Below are 26,160 nucleotides of genomic sequence, written 5' to 3' on the forward strand. Positions count from 1 at the left end.
CTGACCCCTGGGAAGCCTGCTCTGGGGAGAAAAGGCTCAGGGCTGCTAGAGAAGGCTTGAGCATGGAAGGGTGCATGACTAAGGGTAGAGCAGTACAGATGGCTACTTTGAGAAGGAGGGAACTCCCCGTCACGTGAGGTATTCAAGGAGAGGCTGGATAACTATGGGTCTGGGTCATGTTAAGAGAAGCTTCTGTGTCAGATGGGAGACTGGACTAAAATCCCTTCCAGCTCAGGGAAGCTACAGCTTCCTAAGAACAGAGTTGGCTCCATACCCCCTAGAGAGGAGCAGCCCGCCACCCCACCCTGGCTTGACGATCAGGCCCCTCCAGTCCAGGCCTTTCTTCATCCGCATCCAGGGCTTGTCAGAAGCATCAGTGCTCTTAGGGCTCTCAAGGAATTGAGAAGGCCCTTCTCCTTCATGCTCAACTCATGCTCCCCACTCTTTCTTTCTCTGCCGGACCACCCCCTGCCCTTCCACAACGGCCTCTTCTCCTGGAATCCGGAGGGGCTGTGGGGCTGCTAGCCTCCCTGGGTTTCTGGAAGGCTCCTGCTGCCTCCTCTTCTCCCAGCCTGTCCTTGAGACTTTGCAGTAGGCGCTCCTGGAGCCACTGGGTAGTCTCAGCACCCTTGTCTCTATGCTGGCCCTCACTCTGCTGGGACCCTTGTCCTGTCATCCCCGATGCCACAGCCTCCTAGGCCAACAGAGGCCAGAGGGCATGCAATGGAGACCGATGGCCAGCAGCAAAGAGTCTGCCCCCAAGGACTTGGGGGTCATTCCTCTAGGTCAAGCACTACTCAGGAGGCTATGAGTGCCCGTCCCACTGCCCCAGCCCCCGTGATCACCATGCCCAGGCAGCAGGTTGCTTCCTGTCAGAATTCTGAGATGAAGAGTCTGGTGCCCAAGGACAAGGGCAGCAATACTTCACATCTCTGGTTTAGCCAAAGTCCATTCACTCCCTCTCTGACTCATCCTCACCATGGCCCAGTAGTTTGAGCGCATTATCCCCACTGTCTAGATGAGAAGCTCAGAGAGGTTAATACTTTGCCCAAGGTTGCACAGCTGGTGAACAGTCATGCTGGAATCGGAAGCTAGGTCTCATGAGTCCGAACCCGGAAGGCAGTCGTCTCGCTCTGGTGCAGAAGTGAATGTCTGCTCAGGGGGGTCTCACCCCAGGCTAAGCCATCTGTGCACAGACCACCCTCCCGTGTGGTTTCTCTGGGATGTGGAGAGTTAAGCCCCAGGCTCTTTTCTGGGGCATCTGTCAGATCTCTTTTTCTCTCTCCTCCTCCCGCTCTGCTCTCTGCCTGGAATGAGGCCTGGAGGTACCAACACGAAGGGCAGCTTGGTCACGGATGCTGAGACAATGAGTTTGCTCCCACCCACCACTCCGTACTGATGGGTGGGGACACCAAGCTGGCACAGAGGCCCCAAGACGCCCCTTGTGTTCAGGGCATGAGGGGACCCGCAGGGTAACTGATGGACCCTCCACATCTGCTTCCATTGCTCTGTCCCGGCAACTTGACACACACGCGGGGCCCTTCTTTCAGTCAGGGGTGGAATTTAACTCTCAGCAAAGACGTCTCTCATCCTGTGAGGTTTGCTGATGATTAGTTCCATCCTCCACCACCACCACCACCCTGGCAGCTGGTCCCAGCCTGGCATCCTCTCAAAGGCCAGCCAGGCCAGCAGGGCAGCATCTCCACCAGCTACTTGAGATCACAGCCCGGGGTCGCCCGCGGGCCCTGCACTGCCCCAGCCCCGCATCCTGGACACTGTGAGTATTGTAGTGTGCCCACGTGGTACCTATTTGATCCAAATTTATGACGCCAATCTATTTTAAATATGTTGCAAGACGCAAAGTGTGTTTAAAACATTACAACCTTGGCTGTCTTTCAAGAGGCTATGAGTATTGTCAGACTGTGTGTGGATCACAAAACCTGGTGAGAGCCTATATCTAAGCACATGATAGCTGGTCCACCCGTCTTGGCAGTGGGGCATGAGTTTGACGCGTGTGGTGGTCTGGGTGTTAAGCCTTGGGGGTTGCATGAAGGACCAGAGCTCTCCTGCAGGCTGCAGGCTGTGCGTCTTCAGAGGAGGCAGGTTGCGAGAGCCTCATGCTCACTCAGCCTGTAACTGTGGGTGCTCCCCCGGAGGCTGCGGGGCTCCCCAGAAACAGGGGTTCCCGGGGAGGAGATCTGATGGGCCCTGTGGTCGGCTGGCTAGGGCACTGGAGCAAGGGTGTGAAGAGCAGAAGCACGCCCACCCCGCCCACCTCCTCATCCCTCCTCAATCCTTCTGCAAAAGGGCAGGATCATTCTGACCTGCTAGTCAGAGCAAGGCGTCACGTGGGTGGACATGCTTCTGTCGAATGATAACTCGTATTATTATATCTACCTTACTGGGCCTCTTCGTGCCAAGCTGTACGGGGCCCTTGGCTTGCCTCACCTCATTGGATCCTTATAACCACCCTGTGAGGGAGGTTTTATTCTTAGCCCCAATTTACAGATGAGCAAACCAAGGTTCACAGAGGTGAATCCCCAAAGGGCCACAACTACAAAGCGGTGAGGCCAGATCTGTCTGGCCCCAGAGGCTTGTTCTAAATGACTTTACTACCTGGGTCTTATGAACCTGGGGGGACCCATGATTTCCAAACACCTCCCCTCCCAGACCCCCACTTCCTCTACTAGAAGGAAAGAAAGAGGGAGTTGGGCTGTTTTCCTTCTTGTGAAAAGGTTGTGGCTGGATTCAGGCCCTCCTCCGAGCCTCCCAGGCTCTCTATGAGCAGGACCTGGAGCATCTAAGGCAGAGAACTTGGGGTACTTGGTGTGTTTGGGTCAAAGAACTGAGGAAGGGGAGTGCTTTTCCCATTGGCACTGATTCCACCCGAAAGCTTCCCCAGGGAGCTGGCATGGTCCCAGGACCTCCAATAAAGCCAGGAGAAGGCAGCTGTCTCAGCCCTGCACCCCAGTGGAGAAACCTCCTGAAACCTCCCCACACCCCCTGGCTCCCAGAGGACCTGGGCAACCCCAGGCTCCCTGCCGCACTCACGTGCAGCAGAGCAGTCTGTGCAGATGGAAACCGTAGACGCAGGAGCCTTCTGGGGTGGGGACAGCGCTTGCTTTCAAAGCCATGAATTCCCAGCGGGGGCATCCAGACCATTTCAATTAAAGCAGATCAGGGAGCTGAGACACGGGCCCCAGATCTGAGGCCTCGTGGGGGCTGATGGGACTCCCGCTCCGCCAGACTCCAGCCCCCAGCCTGTGCTCTCTGGGCCCTGTTTCTCCTGCACTCCAAAGTCCCCAGATTAATTAGAGCTGACTTTTCTTTTTGGAACTAACTACAAAATCAACTGATCTCAAATCGAGATTACAAGCCAGCCGCCCTTCCAAAGCCCTGGCCTTCGGTGGGGTGCCTGACCCCGGTAATTCCCCGGATCACTTCCTGCCGGCCCTAATTACCGGAGGACCTGGTGTTTCCGCGGTCGCAGGCCTCTCCAGTCTGGAGGTGGCTAGGGCAGAGAAGAGGGAGCCGAGCTGCCTTTCTCCCGGAAGAGAGTCCTGGGAACTCTTTAGGGGAGAGAAAGACATTAGCCCTCCTCGCCCAGCTTTTCCAACCCAGGAAAGGGCACTGGTCCAGACTTAAGGCCTGAGTCACCTGCTGGCCTCCCCCCAGCCCTCCACTCCCCACACTTCTCCCCTGCAGAGAACAAAGAGTCTGTGTGGAGCTGCTCAGGCCCAGGGCCCTCCTCACCCGCAGCTGGGCCGCAGCGGGAGCCTCACGTTAGGGAGGTCTACGCATCTCCCCCTGCTTCTCTGGCCTGACCTTTGCTCAGCTGGGGAGCTGACCTGGAAGCCCCCCACCTCTTTCGAGACTATGTCTTCTTGCCAAGTCCCTGCCCAGCTTGTTCAACAAACATTAAATCACCAATTAAGAGAGCAGGGCACGACCGGTTTGTGCTCCAAGGAACTCGCTTCCATCCTGTCATCTGGGTAAAGGATGGGTCCTCCTACCTGGAAGCGGAACCAGAATAGAGAACCTATTGATGCTGGTGCGAACTCTGCACAGGGGCAGCTGGAGTCAGTGGCATCGTAAAAGTGGGCGCTTGGATGGCCTTCAAGGTCATTCAGGGCAGCCACCTGTGCTCACCCCAGCACTTTCTTGGCCACAAAGACTGGAATCCACCCCTTCCAGGCCAGCCAGCCGGCGTCCTTGGTTCTTGGCACCAAGGTTAAAGAGCCAGTCTCCCAGGTGGTAGGCAGGGTAGGGCTGGCCTGGGGGTCGCAGGCCAGGTTCCACAGCAGGGACCACTGCCCATGCTCCGTGCATCTGGGGCAAGACCCTTTGTAATGCTTGGAGCGCCCACTTTCCCAGCTGCTGGATGGCCCGGATCCGGTGGCCGAGCTCCCTGCTGGGAGGACAGGAGGTACGGGAGATAAATTGGGGCCCTCGCGTTTTGGCAGACTATGAACTCTCCCTCCCCAACTAAGAGATTAGTGAGTTAGTGGATCTAAATTTAGGACAATCCCAAACTCAAACCTTTTACACAAAATAACTTTTACGAAGTGAAACAGGAAAGAAGGAGTCTCTAGATGTGCTCTTGCAAAGCCATGCCACGAGGAAAAGCTCTGTGCACACAGTGTGTCAATGTCCTCCCTTTAGCAATGGCCCCGGAAATGCTCCCCGTCCCCAATCCCACCACCCCTGCAAATGAATGCCCTGCCCTCAGCCACCCTGGAGTCCTTGATCATGACTCTCAGCCCGCTCTCACCTCTCCCACCATCCAGAATCAATGTTTTCTGGTGCAGAATGAACCCAGCCGCTGGTTCAGAGGTCAGGCTGGGGCAAGCCCCTGGGGACGAGCCCTGGAGAAGGAGACTGATGAGAGTGGAATGAGCCCGCAGGGTGGGGTCAGCAGGGGCCACCCCTGCTTCCTGCCCAGCAGAGGGGTGGGAAGTGAGGGAGGCCCCGAGATGGGGATCAAGGGAGCCTGGGTCACCTAGAGAATTAAGAGACTTGACCCAGAGGGGAGGGAAGGGGCAGAGGTCAGCCACCCTAACGAGGAGGCTTGCCTCCTTAGAGGCTGCAAGGGGCCCAGATTTCCCCGGAGTGTGCAGTTGTTTCTTTATATACAAACCATCATGGGCTGAAGACAACCCCGATTAGCCCGGAAACCCTCACTCCCAGGGTTCTGCTCTGCACAGCTCACGTGGAGATTGGAAAGCGTGGGCAGGCCCCAGCCTCCTCCCCTACTGAGGCATCCCAGGCTGTCCTCCAGGGCAGAAGGAGACCCACTGAGCCCCTCGTAGAGCCGCAGTTTTACCCAGAGCTAACGTTCCCTCCCCCAGGGAGCCTTGTTCCGGAACTGCCAACACACCCAGTGTCAGCTCCTCGGCTTTGGCCTCTCAGGAGCAGGGGTGGGTAGGAAGGGTCTAGTCCAATCTCACTTTGCAGACCCAGAGAGAGGAAGTGACTGATGCAGGGTCACACAGACAGCCTTTCCTGGCTCCCCCGCCCAGCTCCCTAGGTGGAGGTGGGAAGGTGAGGGCACATGTATTGGGGGAAAGCTGAGGGAAAGGTGGGAAGAGGAAGAATGGGGCAAACGGGAGATCCTTGAATAGTCAGGGACGCCCAAGCTGACCTCCCACCTGTACCTCCCCACCCCAGGGAACTCTGCCTGGTGTCCTCGGGGCTGAGTCAACCCAGTTGGGTTGTTTGGAATTTGAGCAGGGGTCCTCCAGAGGAAAGAGTGATGGGGCCCTCGGCTACAGCCACTGTTGCCAGACTTCTGATGACGTCCTTTGGCGCCCTCTGCTGGCCGTAGAGCAGAACTGTGCTCACAGGCCGGCCCCGACTCAGCTCTTTTCCCTGGTGCCTGTGCTTAAAGATACAGCCCTGGTCTGAGCACTGACTTTTCACCCCTCTGGGGCACAGACCTGAGGGCCATCCAGAAGAGAGGGCTTTGCCCTGCTTTTGGCCTGCAGAGGGTGTTTAACGGAAGTGACGGAACGCCAGTCGCTGGTACCTGCACTTGGCAGACAAAACACCTGTGTCCAAATCTCTGCTCTGTGTGACATTGGCAATCATACCTGGCCTTCCAGAGCCACAGTTTGCTCACCTGTGAAACAGGAATAACATCCACTCCCTCACTGATTAGAGGGGGATTCTTAGAGGTTGAATAGAAGAAGGATGTAAAGGCTTAATTCAGTGCCAGACACATAACAGACACAGTAAATGGCTGTGCCTTTCTCCACTCTTTCCCACAAGAGGGATTTACCAGAATTTAGCGCCCGGGGCAGGCCTGGGGCACCAGCTTGTCTGCTGTGGTCACTTCTGAATCCAGCTTTACCACCCCTGCCTGTGGCTCAGGGGTCCTGGTGGGGTCGGGTGAGGGAGGGCTCCTGCATTCGGAGCTAAAGTTTCTGGGCCTTTCACAGAATTCAGAGACTTGGCCCAAAGAGGATGGAGGTGAAGCCATCCCTAGCAGACATGGTTTGTGTGTACAGATTACGTACACACAGTGGTTCCCGCTGCACTGAGGAGCCAGCACTGGACTACGGGGCAGAACAAAAAGCTTCAAGAGGAGATGGCATTTGACCAGCACCCCAAGGAGGAATAGGGTTTTGAGCAGAGGAAATAGCAGAAAGGCAGAGAATTCTGAAAACGGGTGAGGTTTTCAGAGAAACAGTGTAGGTGTCAGGATGTGAGGCGATGAGGCCAGGAAGGAGCAGGGGTGGAATGCCATGCTCAGGAGCCCGGCCCCTTTCCCACAGTCAGTGCCGGGCGGTGGCAGTGTCCAAGTACAGGCGTGTTACTGTCCAGTCTGTGTGTTGGCTGCTTATCTGGATGCCAGCGTGGAGGCTCAATCAGGGAGGGGAAAGGTTGGAAGTAGCTCCAGCCTCTGCAAGGAGAAGAGTGGACCAGGGCTTCCTGTAAGATGTCAGGGAAGGAATGAGGTCAGCTGAAAAGATGGAGGCCAGGTGGGGCCATGTTCCCCCTCTGCCTGTGGGATATGCAGCGTGGCCTCCAGGCCCCAGGGTCTGAGCTGCTACCACGCATGCTGCACAGCACCCTGAGCCCTGGCTGGGGCTTACACTGGGACTTCTTTTGGGGTTCCCCTCGTGGAGACAAAGGCCTCCTTCCTCCCCTGCACCCCTCCCTCTCTGACACCGCGGGTAAGTCTTGACTCACCTGCTCTCAGCCCCCAATTGTTGCTGGCTGTCACCTCCAACCCCATCTCCTCCTGGTGTGTCCTTCCAAGGAGGGCAGGACACTCCCTGTCCTTCCTGAGCTCACTCCTCCCCTTAGATTTGGCATTTTCGCCAGGAAGTAAAGAGGTTACACAAAAAGACAGGACACTGCCGAGATGGTGGAGCAAAGCCCAAGTGTGATGTCCTGGAGAAGCAGCCCCGTGACTGGTGCCTCTGGCCAGGCAGGGCCAGGAATGCAGAGAAGTGGGTGGGCTCCGGGCCACACCCTGCCTCCATCCACAGTCCCCCACCGCCCAAAGCCTCCCTGACCTGGGGCCAAAGCCCTCATGTCCTCGGGAAGAGTTAGACCCAAGGAACCTGGAAGGAAAAGGACCCCAGGGAAGAGGAGAGGCCGGAGCCCCGTCTGGCTCAGCCAGCAGTACCACCCATGCAAACGTGCAGAGTGAAAATGGGCAAGAGGCAGGCCAGGGAGGGAGGGAAGGTATGCAGTAGGCAAGTGGCCAAGGGCGCGGCTCAGGCCCACGGCCCTAGCCCAGGCCCCTGGCAGGCAGGAGACCTTGTGCAAGTCCGCTTTCCCCCTCCCTGGCCTCAGGCTCCTCCCGGTGGGCCTCTCTCTGGGGCTCTTTCCTGCTCTGTGGTCTGCGACTTGGGTCCTTGTGCAGGTCCACCTTGCTGAGAAGAGTGGCCCACCATGGCTGCCGGCAATGGTGGGGCTCTCAAGCTCCTCATGGGCTGGACTGTCATCCCAAGCTTCCACAGCAACCACTCTCACTGACATCCTTGCAGGCCATGCTTCCAGGGCCAAGACCTTGGGCCCTGAGTCTGGTCCTCTTCTCACTGTTTCTCTTGTTTCTTCCTTCAGGGAGAACGGGGCATGCCAGGGATGCCGGGCAAACACGGAGCAAAGGTACGCCACCCCCAGGCAGCTCCCCCAGCCCCAGCCCTCTCTCCCAGCTCCTTCCCTTCCCACATCCTGTCTTACTGTAAAGACAGGAGATGGAGTGCACATTTCTTCCCATCCTCTCCCCTTTGCTGCCCGGCCTGTCTTCCAGGCAGGGGTGCTCCTTTTTGGCCCGTGAGCCATCACTCAGCAGTGCCCTCCCGACATGGCCAGGCTTCCTTGTGGGCAACTGTGGGTCATAAATGTCCTCTCAGGTACCCCCAGCTCTGGCTGCAGTTCTGAGACCCATGTGGGAATCGGGACCCCCTAAAAATCACCTTCACTTGGAATTTACTAAGTGGTGTGCTTGGCAGCCTATTTACCTCAAAGTTGGTGGTCTTGGGCTGATAAGGAAATGGGGTTCACTCCCAGTTGCTCCCCAGTCCATCAGGGCATAGGGCCAGAGAGCTCCCTTGAGGTGAGTCCCATGGGCACCCTCAGGGTCCAGGAGCTTGGTGAACTCAGCCATCTACTGTTGTCCCCTTCCCCATGTCTCTCCCTTTCTCCCCTTTCTCCTCCATCCCCTCCTCCTCCTTTCCTATCCCAAGAAGCCCTCCCCGCATTCCACCCAGGGATGCCCCTGTCTAGCCCAGCCATGGGCTGCCTGACACAGTGCCCTCTGAGTCCCCCAGGAGGGTCTAGGGGCTGAGCAGGTGGGTGGGAAGCCCAGGGAGCCCAGCTGAGCTGTGCAGAGCCTCTTCCTCAGACCCACTCCCTCTGTGCCAAGCTCAGCAACCCCCTTCCCTGTGGGCCTGGGGGCAAGCATAAGCCTCCACATCTCGCATCTCTCCAAGAAGAGGCTGGGAGAGGAGGCTGGCCACCTCCTCTGTGCTTCCCGCTGGGTGAGAAAGTCTCCATGCTTTTCCTTCTCTCTGCCAGGGGGCTCCTGGAATCGCTGTGGCCGGGATGAAGGTCAGTGGACCTTGTAACTCAACACCTGAGGGGCAGGATGGGAGGGATGGAGAGAGGACAGAGTTGGGCTTCAGGGGCTCATTGGGTGGCCACTGGACCAAGGAGGGAGCAGACAGGATTCAGAACCATTTCTCTTAAAGCAACATTTATGCCAGATGCACAGATTGAACAACAGATGTTTAACTAAGCCTTGCAAGTAAGTGGCAAAGGTTTACCAGCCTCAACTAAAGGTCTTGCCAGCCTGCCAATGTGAAAGGAACCTAGCACTTTCCTTTACACTCCAAAATTCAGCAGATGGGGGCTTCCCTGGTGGCGCAGTGGTTGAGAGTCCGCCTGCCGATGCAGGGGACACGGGTTCGTGCCCCGGTCCGGGAAGATCCCACATGCCGCGGAGTGGCTGGGCCGGTGAGCCATGGCAGCTGAGCCTGTGCGTCCGGAGCCTGTGCTCCGCAACGGGAGAGGCCACAACAGTGAGAGGCCCGCGTACCGCAAAAAAAAAAAAAAAAAAAAAAAGCCAATGGGAGGGGACACCCCGGAAGCACAAATGCTCGATGTGGCTCTCCCAGCAGGTCACTTACAGGGACACCGTGTCAGAAGCAAATGCCCCTTCCTTCCTCTCCTTCCTCCTGGGCTGCCTCACACCTGCCACCCCTCTCACCTGGGGGAAGAATAAGGGACAGTCCAGGAGGGGCCCGAGTCCTGGGCAGCGGGAAGCCCTGGGCTGGCCAGACGCTTCCCCTACCCTCAGATGCCTTCACTTCTCTGCTCCTGCACTCACTCACTCTCGCTCTCTCATTTCTTTACCTGAGTCTTGTTTTTTTCCCCACACAGGGTGAGCCTGGGATCCCAGGAGCCAAGGTACTGATACAGAGGCAACACGTTCTGGGCTGCACCGAGCATCAGGCGTGGGGTGGAGGTGGGAGGGGCTGCTGTTGTTTCACTCCTAGTCCCCTCCCCCCGAGGCTAGCCTGGGGCTGGGGACCTGACTGAGCAGAGGAGAGCCTGCCGGGAGGGGCTTGCTCCTCAGGAATGCTCTGCAGATGCCTCCCCGCTCCCCTGGATCCTGGCCTGGGTTGCATTCACACCAGCTCCAGTGGTGACTGTTGTCCCCTGCACCCACAGGGCCCTGTCTCTCTCATCCAGGACAATAAGAGATGTAACATGAGAAAAAAGTTCCATGGTCAAATCCATTTGAGAAATGCGGGGTTAAAACTATTACGCAGGTGTCTTTACTGCAGGCCTTCTCAGAGCCTTTACTATACTAAATATACATTGGGAAACTCTAAAAAAAAAAAAAAATGCAGGGTCTTGTGCAGCATTTTCAAACTTTCTGACCAGGGCATTCTTTTTTTAAGAGGAGCGTCTTATGAGGCGAGTATTCTGGAAACACTGGTCTATGATTACTGCCCATCGTACCCCTCACCACCTCTACCCCATCCTCTTATCAGTGACTTTCTCTTCTTACCCCAAAGGGAGACCCAGGAGCAACAGGGAAGCCGGGGCCCCCAGGTTTGCTGGGAAAGACGGGGCAGAGGGCAGGACACTGTGTCCCTGAGTGTGTGCTCCCTTCATCCTGGCCTCTGCCGGTCCCCCACTGCCTGCCCCACCCCTATGGCTGGTATGCTGATTGCAGTGTACCGTGGGTGCATGTGTCTCCAGGAAAAAGGGAGGGCCTCGATGGCCTGGCAAAGCTTCGGGAAAGTCACACTCAAGAGCACAGCCTTTCTCCTTGAAAGCCGTTGGGTACCAGGAGGAAAGCCTAGAAGGAAGGGAAGCTTTCCCTCCCCCAACCCCCCTCCCCCAGGACCTCTGTAGGGCAGGACCGCACCCTTTCCCTTAGACCTGGCCTGTTTCAGGGGATGCCCCAGCTAAAGGCAAAGGCACAGCCCAGGCACAACAGGGACAGCTGGGGCCTCAGGATTCACATCCCTCTCATCACCTGGGCCCTTATCTGCCCCTCCTCTCCTCCCTTAGCCTGCTTCAGGCCATTTTGTCATTCAGCTTCTACCCAAGGGCAGGTGGCAAGGGGAAGACAGCTAAAGATTTGGTGTGGCAACTTTTGTGGCTCCAGCTGAAAAGTTCATTGAGATGTGAGCACATTACAACCCCAGGGTCCTCAATTTATATTATTACCTATGAGAACCACCAGCCTTCAGGCTATGGAGAGTGGGGCTTCTCATGCTGACCAGGCAGGGGCCTTCTTGATACTGAATCAAAGTGAAGTCTTTGTGGCATAGAAGGCGGACCTGGGTGCTGGACCTGGCTGTGTCACTGCTGCAGTGAGGGGTCGTCCACAGTCTCGGAGCCCCTTCCTTACTGCAATGAGAGCAGGGCTCAGGGACTTGTGCCATAAGGGAGAAAAAGTGTTCTTCAGGAAGAAGCTAGTTAGGGAGGGGTACTCGTTTACTAGGGCCGCCCTAACACAGGACCACAAACTGTGTGGCTTCTACTACAGAAATTTATTGTCCCACAGTTCTGAGGACAGAAGTCTGAGATCAAGGTGTCGACAGGGTTAGTTCCTTCTGCGGGGTGTGAAGAAAAATCTGTTCCGTGCTTCTCTTTTAGTTTCTGGTAGTTTGCTGGCATTCTTGATGTACCTTGGCTTGTAGAAGCATCACCCCAATCTCTGCCTTCATCTTCACATGGTGTTCTCCTGATATGCATGTCTGTGTCCAAATTTCCCCTTTTTATAAGGACACCAATCATATTGGATGAGGGACCCACCTCATAACTTAGCTAATTACATCTCCAATGGCCCAATTTCCAAATAAGGTCACATTCTGAGATACTTGGAGTTAGGACTTCAACATATGAATTTTCATGGGACACAATTCAACCCATAATAGGAGACAAACTTCTCAAAATATTCCTCCAAAGGAGAAGTTCTGGTTCGATGGTTTTTGTCCTCCCTAGAGGTAGGAAGGAGGTAGACAGAAAGCTCTCCCTAGAGACCAGGGGTATCTAATTGCTAGACATTACAAACATAAAAAAGAGCCAAGCGGTTTAAAAAAGCCTTTCCCAAATACTGACATTCTGAACTGCTCGCCTGTCCCCAGGAGACCCCCGAAAGTGACTAAATGCTCCTGGCCCCTCTCCCTGCGTAAGTGCTGAGGGCCCCGCCCACACAGGAGTGGGATGATAACAAAACCAGTGTGAAGTGTCCCAAGGAAGGAGTCAGGTCCCTGATGGGGTCCAGCAGGAAGTGGAGTCCTTCCGAGAAGAGCCCATGCAGGGGCAGAGAGAGGAGAGAGGAAAGCCAAGGCCCGACGCTGGAGGGCTGGTGCCTTCGCCAACATCCTGGAGAAACAGTTCCTAACCCAAACTGTCTGCATTTCCTCCGCAGGGTGAGAAGGGGGCTGCGGGGCCCCCTGGGCTACTCGGCCTCCTAGGGCAGAAGGTGAGTAGCAACCAGCTCTGAATGGTGGGTTCTGTGTGAAGGCCCCAGTGTCCATCCCCACCCACATTCCTAGCCCTGCACTTTCACACGGGCCCCAGCACTGGAGGTGTCCCTCCCAGATTGGGGGAAAGCAGCTGGAACATAGCCAGATTGTGCTTTGGGGGACAGAGGCATGGGGTTCCACATGGGAGGCCCTGATTGGCCAAAAAAATTGCCCAAATTCAAAGAATTTAGTGGCTACGACCTGGTCTGATTTCTTTGCACCACCATATGTGAGCTCCGTAAGATATTCCACTTAAAAAAAAAAAAAGACTTGGGTCAAATAAGTTTGGGGAAAGCTATATAAAACAGGTCCCTCAGAACTCTACTCAATACTCTGTAATGGCCTATATGGGAAAAGAATCTAAAAAAAGATTAGACATATGTACACGTATAACTGATTTACTTTGCTGTATACCTGAAACTAACACAACATTGGAAATCAACTATACTCCAGTAGAAATTTAAATAAATAAAACAGGCTCCTCAGAGAGTCATGGGCACCTTGGCCTAAGAGGCTCCTAGCACCCTGCAGTGAAAGAGCCTGCGAAGCTTCATTTCACTTTGCCTTTCCAACATTGTTTGGCCACCAGATCCCTTTTTTTCATGTTTTGAATATTCCCAACCTGCGGAAGGAGTGTTCCAGGGAACACACTTTGAGAAACACTGCTCTAGATCCTGGTCCTGATGGGTGTCTTGTTCTAGCTCTACACCCATTCTCCTTCAGTAACCAGCTCCATTCTCTCCTCAAACCCTACAGCCAGGTTTCTGAAGGCCTCTGGTCCCCAGCCATCCTGGAGCCCACAGTCCCTTAATGTCCCCCAACATTCAGCATAGACTGAGAGGCAGTCTGCTGCCTTCACTCCTTCGAATTGTGAGGGGAGAAAAGACAGGGATCAACCACCTTCTTCCAGAGTTAGTGATGGTAACTCTACCTTCCACCCCCAGGGAGAAAAAGGTGATGCTGGCAACTCCCTTGGAGGGGGCAGAGGGGAGCCTGGGCCCCCAGGGCTCCCTGGGCCCCCAGGGCCAAAGGTGAGTCTTTCCCTGGGATCAGTGCTCAAGGCAGGTGTTTGCCTCTGGCCTTTATCCTTAGTCCATTTGGGGGACTCCGTGTCCTGGGCACCTTGCCTTCTCTCCTGCTCTGTGTGGTTTTTCCAGTGGATTCTAGAAAGGTCATTTGGACCAAGCTTCTGCTTCCAAGCATCTCTAGGGCAGATGGATGGTCCCATTGATTCAAATGGCTATGATGTAACTGAGTCAAGGACCAATGGCTACAAGGTCTTAGGACAACCAGAAAGGCCCCTAGCTTAGGATCTAAATCAGCTGCAGGTCAGGGATCAGCTGGGCCCACCTGGTGTGGCACAGTGGGGGCAGGTAAGGTTGCAGCAGTGGGACAGCTACAAATGGGGCTGCCCACACTTTCCTTGCAGAGGGTGCAAGCTGCAGTGATAAGACTTGAGTTCTGCAAAGCAGATGCCTCCTGCATTGCTCGGTTTATTTTAACAGCACAGGGAAATAAGGGGGTCTCTTGCTTAGCTTATAAGGAAAGGATTAATTACTCTGCATGCTTTGAGGCAATACCCTCATTCATTCCACCGACGTTTATCAAGGGCCTGCTATGGGCTGTGAAGCTGCCGAGAACCTGCCCTTGGCTTGCCCACCATCTAGCAGGAGAAGCAAACCCACAATTCACAGAAATATAGTGTAGGGAGCCACAGGGAACCCCACAGACAGGCAAGATGAAGTGGCAGGAAGGGTCTCAGGCTCAGTGCCACGTTCCCACGTGACTGTGGTGAGACTAGAGTTTCCCTGGTTACGAGCACCCAGGCTCCAGGGCATGCCCGGTGCTGAGTCTGTCCCGCTGACCCTGAAGGGCATGAATACCAGGCACGTCTTGGGTCTCGATTTGGGGTTGGGGAAATCTGGTCACTCTTGTCCCTGTATCCTAGGACAAAAGGAAGGGAAAGCTAGAAGACTGTCCCCAGACTCATGTCCTCTTTCCAGGACCAGGCAAAATCTTGAATAAATGAAGTATTTGGAGTGGGCCACCTCCTACCTCTCCATGCTCCTCCTGTCCTAGGCCTCCTGGGCACCCCGTCCCCACGTGCCCAGGCCCCTCCTGCTCCCCTCTGTCCCCCAGGCAGGACCTGATGAGGTGTGTAAGAGTTCCAGGCTCCAAAATGACCTGCCTCCTGCCCCTGGAGGCTGGTGGCAGTCCACAGTTAGGGGCCTCTACAGAACTGGGCACGCGTGTGTTAACCGAGACCTGAGGAGGGCCTGGCATCGCAGAGCCCAGGGGAGGAAGGGAGTAGTCAGGGAGGGCTGCTAGGAGGAGGTGAGACCTGGGTGGGGCCCAAGGGTGGGAAGGAGTCAGACAGGTGGAATGGGGTGAGTTAGTAGAAGGCAGCAGGGAAAGAGACAGAGACCCAGAGACACTTACTAGAACATCAATATCAAGACCGTCTTTTGCCCCTGAAGCAGCAGTCCCAGCTGCCCTGTGTGCCCTCACCCATCTCTCTCCTCTTGCCCAGGGGGAAGCTGGAGCTGATGGCCAGGCGGGCGCCCCAGGACGGCAAGGAGACAAGGTACAGGAGCCCCCAGATCTAAGAGCTGCAGGATGAGGGTCAGCTTGGGAGTTCAGAGAGAGAGACAGAGTCTTGGCCGTCCTGCCGCTGGGACTCCAGGCACAGGGCTGACGGCCATGACTCGTGCCTACCATCTCTCCTGGTCGCCTCGGGCTTTGGAGGACTTCCACTGAGACGGCGGCCAGGCAAAGGCAGGCCCAGGGATGGGACGCTGGGGCTGGGGCTGACCCGGAGCCCCTGCTTCTGCTAGCTCCCACACCCCTGGTAAAGACGGGGCCCCACTTCCCTCCAGCTACTCCCTGTGGATGGGTCAGCCTGGTGCTGCTGTGTCCTTCGCAGGTGCCCCGTGACTGAAAGGCTGTGGGCTTGGGGAGGTGCAGGGCAGGTTACCTGGAGGCGAGGCTCCATGAGCTGGCCAACAGCAGGGTCGGCAGCAGTTGAGTTCTATTAAAGGGTTTGTTTTCCCTGTATTTTTACTTTCTGTCTTGATTTTCTGAAATGTGTTCAGTGTTCACGTTATCCCAGAGCAATTGGAACTATGGTTTGCTTTTCACAATTTACACCACATTTCATTTATTCCCCACAGTTCTGCCCTGTTTCCAACAGGAACAAATCCCCCCATCCCGACCTGCTCCAGGAGGCTGGGTGTTCTAATGCCTCGCCCTGGCCCCCGTGTTTCCTCCCACAGTTTGGGTCTTTCACCAGCAGACAGGGACTGCCTGGGCTGTCCACGGCAATTGTCAACCACCCAGGCAATTGGCAAAAACTTTCTGAGCCCTTGCTCCTTGAGCAGGATAGAAATAAAGAGGGGCAGAGGGTCTGGTCCCTGCTTCTGAGGAGGTGGCTTACTTAAGAGACCGGGGGGAGGTGGCCAGACGGACATGGGTGCAATCACCAACAACCAACATGGGACAGAAAGAAGATCTTCCAGCAAGAAGCTGGAGGGAGCTGGGAGGGAGAGGGGCTTGCTGGCCGGTGGAGGTGCTTCCCAAGGGGTGGAGCCTGCACGAGATGCACAGGGAGCCCTGCGCCTCTCAGCCTGAGCTAAGCTGAGCCTCCTGGCCCCCTCTGGGTTCCCTAACACACAGCCCATCTGGGGACACCAGATTCTGTGTACCCGACTTTGTGCCCATTTCACTCCAATTTTGTCGTGCAACAGGGGCAGCCTGGAGCAGCTGGAGAACAGGGACCCGCTGGCCCCAAGGTACGTGCATCTCTCACCCAGAGTCATAGCACCACATCTCACCTCCCTGGGGTCACAGGATGAAGTGGCTTGTCCCCGGGGCCTTGGTGGGGGTGGACAGGGAAGAGCATTCTGGCCCCAGATAGGAGGTCTGACATTGCAGCCACGATTGCGCTCAGTCTCCCCCAGGTCTGTCTAGTCCAGGGTTCTCACACAGAGTCTTCTCTTTGGTTCTGGAGCCCCTGGGCATCCTCTGAGAGTGTTTGGAGCCCCCAGTAGCCGCCCCAGCTGCTCTGCATCCCCTGTGCAGCCAGTGATGGTAGAGAGCTTGTCCTGAGGTCCCCGCTGGCCCAGGCCCTGGATGCAGGTCTCCTTTGTCTCGTAGGGCTCCAAGGGCGAACCCGGGAAAGGAGAGATGGTGGACTACAATGGAAACATCAACGAGGCTCTCCAGGTGAGCGGGGCTTACCCAGAGACGAGAGATCTGGAGGTGCTCATGGGCCTCCGGGCTGTGTGATGACAGAGCTGAGAGTTCCAACACCCTGACTCATGTCCCTGAGGCCAGGCCGCTGGACAGAGCTTCCGGGGATTCATCCCCTTGCCTTCTCTCCTTTGGCCTCCCCCATGCAGCCCCCATGCACACGGCCCCCTCATTTGAAATCCAGATGGCCTGGCTTTGGGTCTGGGCCCAGCTGGCCAGGTATCCTGGCTCTGGGTCACTGAGAGCCATAACTGGGGCATCCTAGTGCCTGCGGGGTGCTGGCCCACTTGGGGTTCTAGGACCCCATTTCTCCAGCACACACCCTCCCCCTTCACATGGTAGAATCTGTCTTCCTGGAACACATCTACCTTTGTGTCAATGTAATCATATTTCAGGTTCATAAGGTACCCTCGTTTAAAAGCGGGGCTTATCAACCTGGGCGCCGCTGACGTTTGGGGCTGGGTAATGTTGGTTGTGGGGAAGCCTGTCCCGTATGCTGGAGGATGTTCAACAACGTGCCTGGTCTCTACCCACTAGATGCCAATAGATGCCTCCCCACTCCCAGCTATAACAACCAAAATATGCCTCTGCACGTTGCCAGATATCTCTAGGGAGACAGAATCACCTCAGATTGAGAACTGCTCCTTTAAAGGAATCTTTGTACCTATGTGAATCCATTTACAAGCTGTACAGTTATTTTTTTTAATGCCAAGAGTTGTCCCTCTAATTTATTTTTCCAGTGGTGCCGTGTTTTGTTCTATTGTGTCTGTCTGTTTAAAGGGAGGTACATCAGAGCCTTAAATCTGGGTTCTAGGAGAAGAGGAAAGATCAAGGAAGGGTCCCAGTGAATGATTAGAAAGAATGGGAGGGACTTCCCTGACAGTCCGGTGGTTAAGACTCCGCCCTTCCACTGCAGGGGGCATGCATTCGACCCCTGGTCAGGGACCTAAGATCCCCCATGCTGCGAGGCCAAAAAAAAACAAACAGAAGGAACAGGAGATGCTGCTTCCCTCCCTCTCTTGTAAAGAGAAAATTTGCAGTCCATTTTAGGGCATGTAGGAATCTGTTGTAGGATAGCATCTGGTGCTCGTGGGGTGCTCCCTGTCCAGTGACTACAAGCCTCTGGGAGGGGAGAGGTGAGGGTGGGGTGGGGCTGGAAGGCACAGGCCCCCCAAGAGGGTCTACCTCTACTGTGCTCCTTCAAGGAGCCCAGCGCCCACGTTTCCAGGACTGGGCCGAGGGGACCCTCCATGTGGCTCTTATTTGCTCTTCAACTGATCGCATGGTGTTGGTTTTTAGGAGATCCGGACACTGGCCTTGATGGTGAGTCCTCCTTCCTGATTTCCCCGGGCACTGGGCTGAGGGCTGGTGGAGGGCAGCCTGGAAGCCAGGACTGGAGGTCTCGCCTCCAGAAGGTTAGGGTTGACCCTGCAGTGCTGGGGCAGGGGCTGACCTGAGCCTGAGCAGGGTCATGGCTGTCGTCTGGAGTAGCTCTTCACCGACCCAGTGGTGCACTCCTGTCACAGGACAAATACTGGTTCTCATTGCAGCTGTGTCAAGGAAATAGTGGTATAGAGGAGGATGTTTTTATGTTCTCCTTTTACCCAATCTTTTGCTAATGAATAAAGTGCATTATCCTGAAAAAATCAGTAGTGACCCTCTACCTTTCCCTCTTTCCTAGAAATCAATTTCATTCTCTGCATCTGGAAAACCAGTGAATTCCAAGCCTGGATTTTGCACGTGTGCCTACCAGTGCCAGGCTTTCAGTAAATATTTGTAGCTAAAATGATTACCACCAGGTTTAACTTCCAAGGCAGAGAAGAGAGGGGAGATCACAACATTCTCAAACTAACTCACATTTTATGTCATTTAATATTTTTAGTGGCCATGTGTGCCACAGAACACACTTAGGGATGATGCAAAGCCAGAATTCAGCACCAGTCTTACAGTGCCCCAATCCCAGAAATTGGTATTAACCGCATGATTCTGGAATCAGTGAGCTTCATTTGGAAACATTAAAATAGATTATTTGAAATAGCTCTTTGAAGCAAAACTTTCTGAAACTTTTTTTTTAATTTTAAAAATCAACCTTGAATGAACCATTTACATACAATAAAATGCACCCATTTTAGGTGTAGAATTTGCTGAGTTTTGACAAATATATATACTTATGTACCCACCACCCCAATCGCTTCAGAAAGTTCCTTCATGCATCTCAGGAGTCAGTCCCACACTTATGCCCGACCCTGAGCCACCACTGATCTGCTTCCTCTCACCATACCTTAGATTTGTCTTTAGTTCTAGAGTTTCTTATGAATGGAATCACACAGTATGTAGGTGTCTGCATCTGGCTTCTTTTGCTCTGCATAATGTATCAGGGTTTCTTCCTTCCATGGCATGGCCTGTGCAGTGCTCGGTTCTTTTTTCACTGCTGCGTAGTATTCCGTTGTATGAATATGCCAGATGTTCAGCTGTTGATGGACATTTGGGTTGCTTCCTGGAGACATTTTTAAGTCACTGTCGGGGAAGGTCAGATTTATCTTCTTGGAGCCCAAGGAGCCCCCAGGGTGTAGACGGACAGGGAGGGAGAGGCTGATAAGCGTGGCCCTAGGGTCCCCATCCCCCACTTTAATCCAGACACACTCAGTGCTTATCTGCCTTACACTGTGGGGTCTCCATATTTCCTTTGCAAACAAAAGTGTTCCTGCCCCTGATGAAATGTTTAGAAATGACCAGTCTCTATAAACCAGCCTCCACATACACTTCTCTGGAGACAGGCCACCCCTCCTCAGTTGGAAAGTTCTCCCACGTGTCTTTCTTTCCTTTCCTAGGGACCCCCTGGTCTTCCTGGGCAGATTGGCCCACCCGGAGCTCCAGGGATCCCAGGCCAGAAGGTAACACTGTCTTGACAAGGCGGGTGCAAACCCTGCAGAAGCCCTGCGTGTGTCTCTGAGCGCGGGACCCCATGGCTGCCCCTCATCTGTGTCCTTCTCATGTTCCCAGAGCCACCACCTCACTCCAGCCTTCAATTCTCCCCAATGCTCCAAGGCACCACCTGCCCACCGACATCACCGCCGCTTCACTCCCCCCATCCTCAGCTCTGCCTTTCTTCCCTCGCTGTCTGTCTCGGGCTCCTGTAATTCACAGACCCCTCTGATGTGGTGGGGCCGGGTCTAGACGAGCCCCCGCCCCAGCCAGAGCCACAGCAGGGACCCAACCCGCCACCAGGGCACGTGGCGCTTGAGCCCTCCCCAATCTCACCCCTCCCTCGATTCCTGCCTTTGCTCCCTTTTATCCTCTGCCCCCGACCCCTGTGATTTTTCCCAGAAGGCCAACACATTTGCCCCTCTGTCCTCTGCTCATGAGGTCCTCTGCCCTGAAGTCCCTTCCGGTTTTCCCTACCTTTCAAAGTCTTTGTATTCCAAGCCCAACTTGAAGGCCACCTCCTCCCTGAAGCCTTCCCTGATCTATCAGGAGGAATTCACTGCTCTTTCCTCTCGGCTTGCCTCGGTGATGCAGGCTGGTTGTTTACCTGGCCTCAAAGAAGAGGCCACACCTCCTTTATCACCCTCCCTGACTTAAAGAAGGGACTCGGGTTGATGTGAAGTGAAGGGAGCTCCCCATGTGGGGGCCAGGACTGGAAGGCTGAGTTTGGGGGGAGGGAGAACACGGAGGCAAGCACCCCTCCCGTGGAGCGCCTGTCAGAGGTGCAAGGTTGTGGCTAAAACGTGGACTGGGATCCAGTCTTCACTAACTCCAGGCCTTGGGCTCACAACTCTGCACTGGGGTCCTCACCTCCAAAACAGAGTCAGTGAAAGTACATACCTTCTGTGTGAGTGCTGAGGATACCTGACATAGGAAGTGCTGTATAAATAACGGTTATTGTTCTTCTCTGGTCTGAGAGTGACCTTTAGTTGTTCTGGCTACAGGGGGAGATTGGACTGCCCGGCCCTCCCGGACACGATGGGGAAAAGGTAAGCACACTCCCAGACAAACCTCTGAAGATAATCTTTGCCCTGGTAGGTGAGGGTACAGAAGGCTCTGGAAGGGAGCCTTGTGGGGAAGGGAGAGGGGAGGGGAGGCCCGCCTCTGGAAGCCCAGCCGAGCCCCACTGCTGGCCCCAGGAGGAGCCAGGCCGACCCACGCTGGGATGGGCTGCGGCCCCTCAGGTTCCCACCGGGAGCTGGACAGGCTGTCTGGCTGGTCCAGTCAAGCGCCAAAGAGCCGAGTCCGCTGTACCCTCCCCCCTCCCCCCGCCAGTCTTTCTTGTTCTTGCCCCTCGTTTCTCCATCAGTGTATCTAATACGTGTTGTTGATCTTTTCTCGAGGGACCTCGAGGCAAACCAGGAGATGTGGGCCCTCCTGGTCCCCAAGGTCCCCCAGGAAAGGCTGGGCCTGCAGGACTGAAGGGAGAAGATGGCCTTCCGGGGAACCCAGGAGAGAAGGGGGAGAAAGGGGAGATGGGGCAGCCAGGCCCACCGGTGAGTGCTGGGGCCCACCCAGCATGATGTGGCTGTGCGCTGTGACAGCTGCAGCTGGAAACCAGAGTCGGGAGCTGGGGACAGGGCGCTCACCCGTTTTCCCTTCAAGCTTTACTTTATAAAGGCCAGTTTCCCGCCTCAAGAGACCTGGGTCTTGTTCTGTCATCTCCTATCTGTGTCCACGGGAAAGTCACTGAGCCTGACAGAGCCTCGGTTTTCTCATCTCTAAAATGGGGATGATTGGAAATTCCCTGGTGGCCTAGTGGTTAGGATTCCAGACTTCCACTGCCATGGCCCAGGTTCAATCCCTGGTCAGGGAGCTGAGATCCCACAAGCTGCGTGGTCAAGGGAGGGGGAAACAAAAAAAGAGATTTCTTAGCTACAACACCAAATGCATAATTCATTAAGGAAAAAAATTGATAAATTTGACTTAACAAAAAAGAATAAAATTAAAATGGGGGTGATAATGCCTTCCCTGGATACCTCGCTGAGTTGTTGGGAGTGTAAAACTGCCTCTTGGGACAACATACCTATATCCAGGAGAGTATAGGGACAGCCCTAGACCCAGGAGAGGTACAAACACGGGACCTTAGCCCAGGCCAGCTAGGCCTCTGGCTTGACTTGGGAGCCTTCTCTGGGCTTCATGGTTTCCAGGCAGCACCCTAAACACCTGCCCTTGGAAGAAGGTGGCCCCACGTGCATGCCACAGCAGGTCCCAGACTTCAGTGTGATGACCTTGCCCTTGACTAACAGACATCTTTTTCGATCTGTAGGGTCTAGATGGCCCAACTGGGGAGAAAGGAGAACCAGGTGACCAAGGGAGACCTGGAGTGACCGGATTGCCTGGCCCAATCGGGCTCCCAGGATTCACGGTAAGGCGAGGGGGCCGAGCATCAGGGTGGTCAGCAGGCCTCTGCTGATGAGGGCAAGCAAGCGGGGTGCCCTCACTGAGGTCACCTGCCTGGCGGGTGCCTGGTGCTGTGATGAGCTGCACTGACCGCCAGCCTGCCTGCCCAGCCTGGGGATGGGAGCGTCCTCTGGATGAGCAGCTACTCCCTGAGGGGCAGTTGGGTGTCAACAGGGGTTCCAGCACCCTCCGCTCACAGCGTGGTGGCCTCCATCTCCAGGGGCCAGCATAGTTCCAAGGTGCTAGAATCTTGGACTCAGAATTCTCCTCTTAGAAGTAGAAAGAACCTCAGAGGTCAACCAGTCCCACCTCTGACCCAGTGCAGGATACCTCGAAGGCCACTGACTGTGGCTGCCCCACTCAGCTGGGACAGGCAGGCAGCTGGTAGCCTCCTGACACGTCCCCTCCGAACTGGAGGGAATGCTTCCGATGTGGTGTGAGGTACCCTCATCAACCACCCCCGACCCCCATGGCCTTGGCTCCGCTTCTAGAGCTGTATTCACTTTCTGTAGCTGCGTAACAAGTCACCACAAATTCAATGGCTTAAAACAACACACACGTATTATGGCACAGCTTCCATGGGTCAGGGGTCCAGGCCCGTCGCAGCTAGGGCCTCTGCCCAGTCAGGGTGCCATCCAGCTGCAGCCCCATCTAGAGCTGGGGTCCTCTTCCAAGCTCGCTGCTACTGGCATAATTTTCAGTTCCTTCTATAGTAGCAATGAGTCCCTCAGCTCCTAGAGGCCACCTACAGTTCCCGGCCACTCGGCCTTCCCCATAGTAGGCAGATCATATTATAGCAGCTTGCTTCTTCAAGACCAAGGCCAGCAGGCGTCTCTCAGTGCATCCTAGCAAGACATGTGTGTGAGTGTGTGTGTGTGTGTGTGTAACATACTTGTAACACAGTCTTAACCTATCATTTGTATAACATGTATACTTTGTAACGTCAGCTTGTAACATAATCACAAGAGCGACATCCCATCATCTTTGCCAATAGGCCATATTCTGCTGGTTAGAAACAAGTCCCAGATCCATCCTAGAGCCTCTGCCCTGCAGGATCCATACAGGATATCAGCCTCTCCCACGTGCTGGAACCTCAGATTCAGGAAGCCAGTGATCACAAGTCCAGTGCCCTGGCCTGCATCCTTCAGGCAATGCTACCTCTGCAGCCTCCCAGGTGGTCCTTGCTGATATCTAGGCCTAGTCTAATATTGGTCAGTTTTGTCACAGATTTGAGGGTGTCTGTCCCAAGATCACCCAAATGCTGGCATCCACGCCATGTTGTTTTGTGCCCACAGGGAGAGAAAGGAGAACCCGGGGAGAAGGGTGACCCAGGAGTGGAGGTAGGTTGTGCCTGCTCTGCGGCTTGTGTCACAGGGATTATTTGACAGGGACCTTGTCACACCACTGTCTCTCCAGTGTGCACATCACTTCCGTGCTCTAGAAAGAAACTCACAGCTGCCTGGCACAGGAAGAGTGCAGGAAGCTGAACATTTCCTGAGCACCTCAGGGGTCAGCAAGGACCCACAGGTCTGCTCCACGGTCTTCCCATTCATCAAGTCCCTCAGCGGTATTCACACAGCACCTGCCATGTTCCATTCCAGTGCTAGAGCCTGGAGACAGGAAAACAAGACCATCCCTGTGCAGCAAACAGTCCCCAGTCGTGGACACTAGAATGGCAGCAGCTCAGGGAGTCGGGCAAGCACCCCAGAAGATGGGTCATTGGAGCAGGGTCTTGAAGACTCTGTAGGAGTTTACCTAGAAGCTCCAGAGGTAGGGTTTCCAGAGACAGGCATTATTCTTTTAAGAAGTGTGGTGGTTAAGGGAAAAGGGGAGAACAGTGGAGTGAGAGGTAGTCAGGATGGAAGCCAGCTTCTCATAACAGGGGAGGGAATCAGGCTCAGGGTAAGAGCCAGGAGAGCAACAGTGGTCAAGGATATATGAGGGAGAGGCCATTTGGTGGAAGGGCCTGGGCCACCCAGACACTACCACAGAGAGAGACCACCAAACCCTCGGTCACCCTTCAGTGTCACCAAGCCCCATCTGCATTTAGTAACACAGACCTGATTATATAACATGTATGTTATTTATTTGGATAGGCTCCTAAAGAAATGCTCTGAAATTCAGGAAAAGCATAATATGCAAAAATGTTCCTTCCAGATGTATTTAAACTAAAAATTGGGAACAGGCTGCATTTCTAACAAGAAGGAAATGATTAAGTAACTTACCACAAAATACTAATGGTAATAATAGTCCCCATGCTGGAGAGCTTTCCTTATGCCAAGCCCTGCTCCAAGCCCTGGCTAGGTAGGAACTCATTTTTATTCCGGTCAATGAATAACACATCAACATTGAAACGAGGCTTGTGGAGAACATACAAAAAATGGAAAAATGGGTTTTGTGTTAAGTGAAAAAGAGAAGAGAACCAAATTTTATATATATATGTGATATCATCATAAGTATAGACATACATTCAAATACATTTTATGCATCAAAAAAGAGTAGTAGAAGGAAATAAAGCAAAATATTAGCATTACTCTGAGATATTTATTCTTTTTTCTTCTTTCAGTTCTCTTTAATTTACTAATATGTTAATAAATTTGTATTCCTTTAAATTTTTTTATTTTTTAAATTATCATATAGTAAAATGATTATACAGTAAAATTGACTTTTTGACAGTTCTATGAATTTTAATACATGCATAGATTTATATAACCTCTACCCCAATCAAGATATATGAATTACTTGTTTATAATAAGAAAAAAAGCAGTAAACTTTTTTTTTTAAGAAGGTAGGGTTTCCAAAGATTGAGTTCCCTGCAAGGAGACAATAGTGTTATGGGGTTAAAAAGTCCACATGTCCAAGCAACAGCAGGGATTCCCTGTCTGCCCAGTGCAGAGGCTCCCTTTATAGTCACCTGGCAGAGGGTCCCCATGCTGCCCACACTCCAGGGGATTCTGTCCCTGGGAAGGTGAGGTGCCCAAGGAGAGTCCAGAAGCTGGTGGGGAGACCCGTTCAGAAAAGAGCAGGCAGGTCTCCTTCCTGCCTCTTGGGTGGCTGACTGTGGAGAAATGGATGTCCATCTTCACCAGAGACAGAATCTACCCTGCACAGCATCCTCCATAGAGAGGAAGACCGCCCCGTGTTCCTTCGTGTTCTCTGTCCAGTCCGAATCTCTTTGACTTTAACCTGCCCTCAAGAGAAACAGAGACCCACAGTCCCCATCCTGTCTGTTACAAACCTGGGGAGCTTGAGGAATGTTCTTCAGAAGCATCTCAGTCTCCCCCCATTCCAGACAACCAGTCTCTCTTCCTTTAAGCTAAAGGTCTCAAACCCAAATGCCAACCAGGACCAGGCATGCAACAAATGAATGCAAGAAGTCTGGGTTAAAAATAATAGGGGGTGGTGAGGACTGAGGTAAACCGAAGAACTCAAGCCCCACCCGGAAGGGAAAGCTCTCATTGAGCTCCAGGCGACTGTAGCCATGCAAGAACAAGAGCCTGAGGCGGCCAGATTTTCTGGTTTTTCAGAAACATCCAGAAGAATAGACATTTTGAGGATATTTCATGGCAATGTTTGTTTGTTTTTTCAAAACACTGTGCAGGCTAATGAGTTGCTATGAGTTTCTGACCTGTTCTAGGCCTTTGGGAGACTGCGCGCTGGTAGTTCTGTCCTTCGGCCTTGCAGGCCCTAGCCGGACCCCAGGCTATGGCAGAAGGCAGGAGCCCTTAGAGTATAACAGGGGGTGGGCTAACTGTCTCCCTTTGGCTTCTAGGTTCCTGGGCCACCAGGGCCAGAGGGACCTCCCGGACCTCCGGTAAGTTTGGAGGGCTTGTCTGTGTCTCAGTCCACTGTGATTAGGTCCCTAACATCCCTTCCCCATGGCGGTCACTGGGCTTAACCTCAACCTTAGGTCACTATCACCTCCTGCTTCCACGGTGGGATTTTCACATCCACAAGCCCCTCCCTGCTCCTCTTCCCTCCCACCTTAAACAGGCATCGTCTCTGTGACACCAAGGAGCCT

General features: G+C 54.2%; 1 protein-coding gene across 1 annotated transcript in view; it reads left to right on the plus strand.

The window, feature by feature from the left end:
• The window catches only part of COL13A1 (collagen type XIII alpha 1 chain), a gene marked incomplete at its 5' end in the record, with an annotated part of 111,037 nt that overhangs the window by 64,058 nt on the left and 20,819 nt on the right, over window positions 1–26,160 (plus strand). Inside the window, 15 exons of the mRNA XM_082642849.1 lie at window positions 8,074–8,118; window positions 9,031–9,063; window positions 9,895–9,921; window positions 12,407–12,460; window positions 13,448–13,534; window positions 15,034–15,087; window positions 16,247–16,291; window positions 16,656–16,724; window positions 18,051–18,074; window positions 19,583–19,645; window positions 20,681–20,725; window positions 21,080–21,232; window positions 22,006–22,104; window positions 23,435–23,479; window positions 25,912–25,953. Coding sequence (XP_082498975.1) covers window positions 8,074–8,118; window positions 9,031–9,063; window positions 9,895–9,921; window positions 12,407–12,460; window positions 13,448–13,534; window positions 15,034–15,087; window positions 16,247–16,291; window positions 16,656–16,724; window positions 18,051–18,074; window positions 19,583–19,645; window positions 20,681–20,725; window positions 21,080–21,232; window positions 22,006–22,104; window positions 23,435–23,479; window positions 25,912–25,953 — 885 coding nt within the window. The remainder of the gene's footprint in view (window positions 1–8,073; window positions 8,119–9,030; window positions 9,064–9,894; window positions 9,922–12,406; window positions 12,461–13,447; window positions 13,535–15,033; window positions 15,088–16,246; window positions 16,292–16,655; window positions 16,725–18,050; window positions 18,075–19,582; window positions 19,646–20,680; window positions 20,726–21,079; window positions 21,233–22,005; window positions 22,105–23,434; window positions 23,480–25,911; window positions 25,954–26,160) is intronic.

This window comes from Mesoplodon mirus, assembly GCF_964341445.2.
Source record: "Mesoplodon mirus genome assembly, chromosome: 2".
Classification (NCBI taxonomy): domain Eukaryota; kingdom Metazoa; phylum Chordata; class Mammalia; order Artiodactyla; family Ziphiidae; genus Mesoplodon; species Mesoplodon mirus.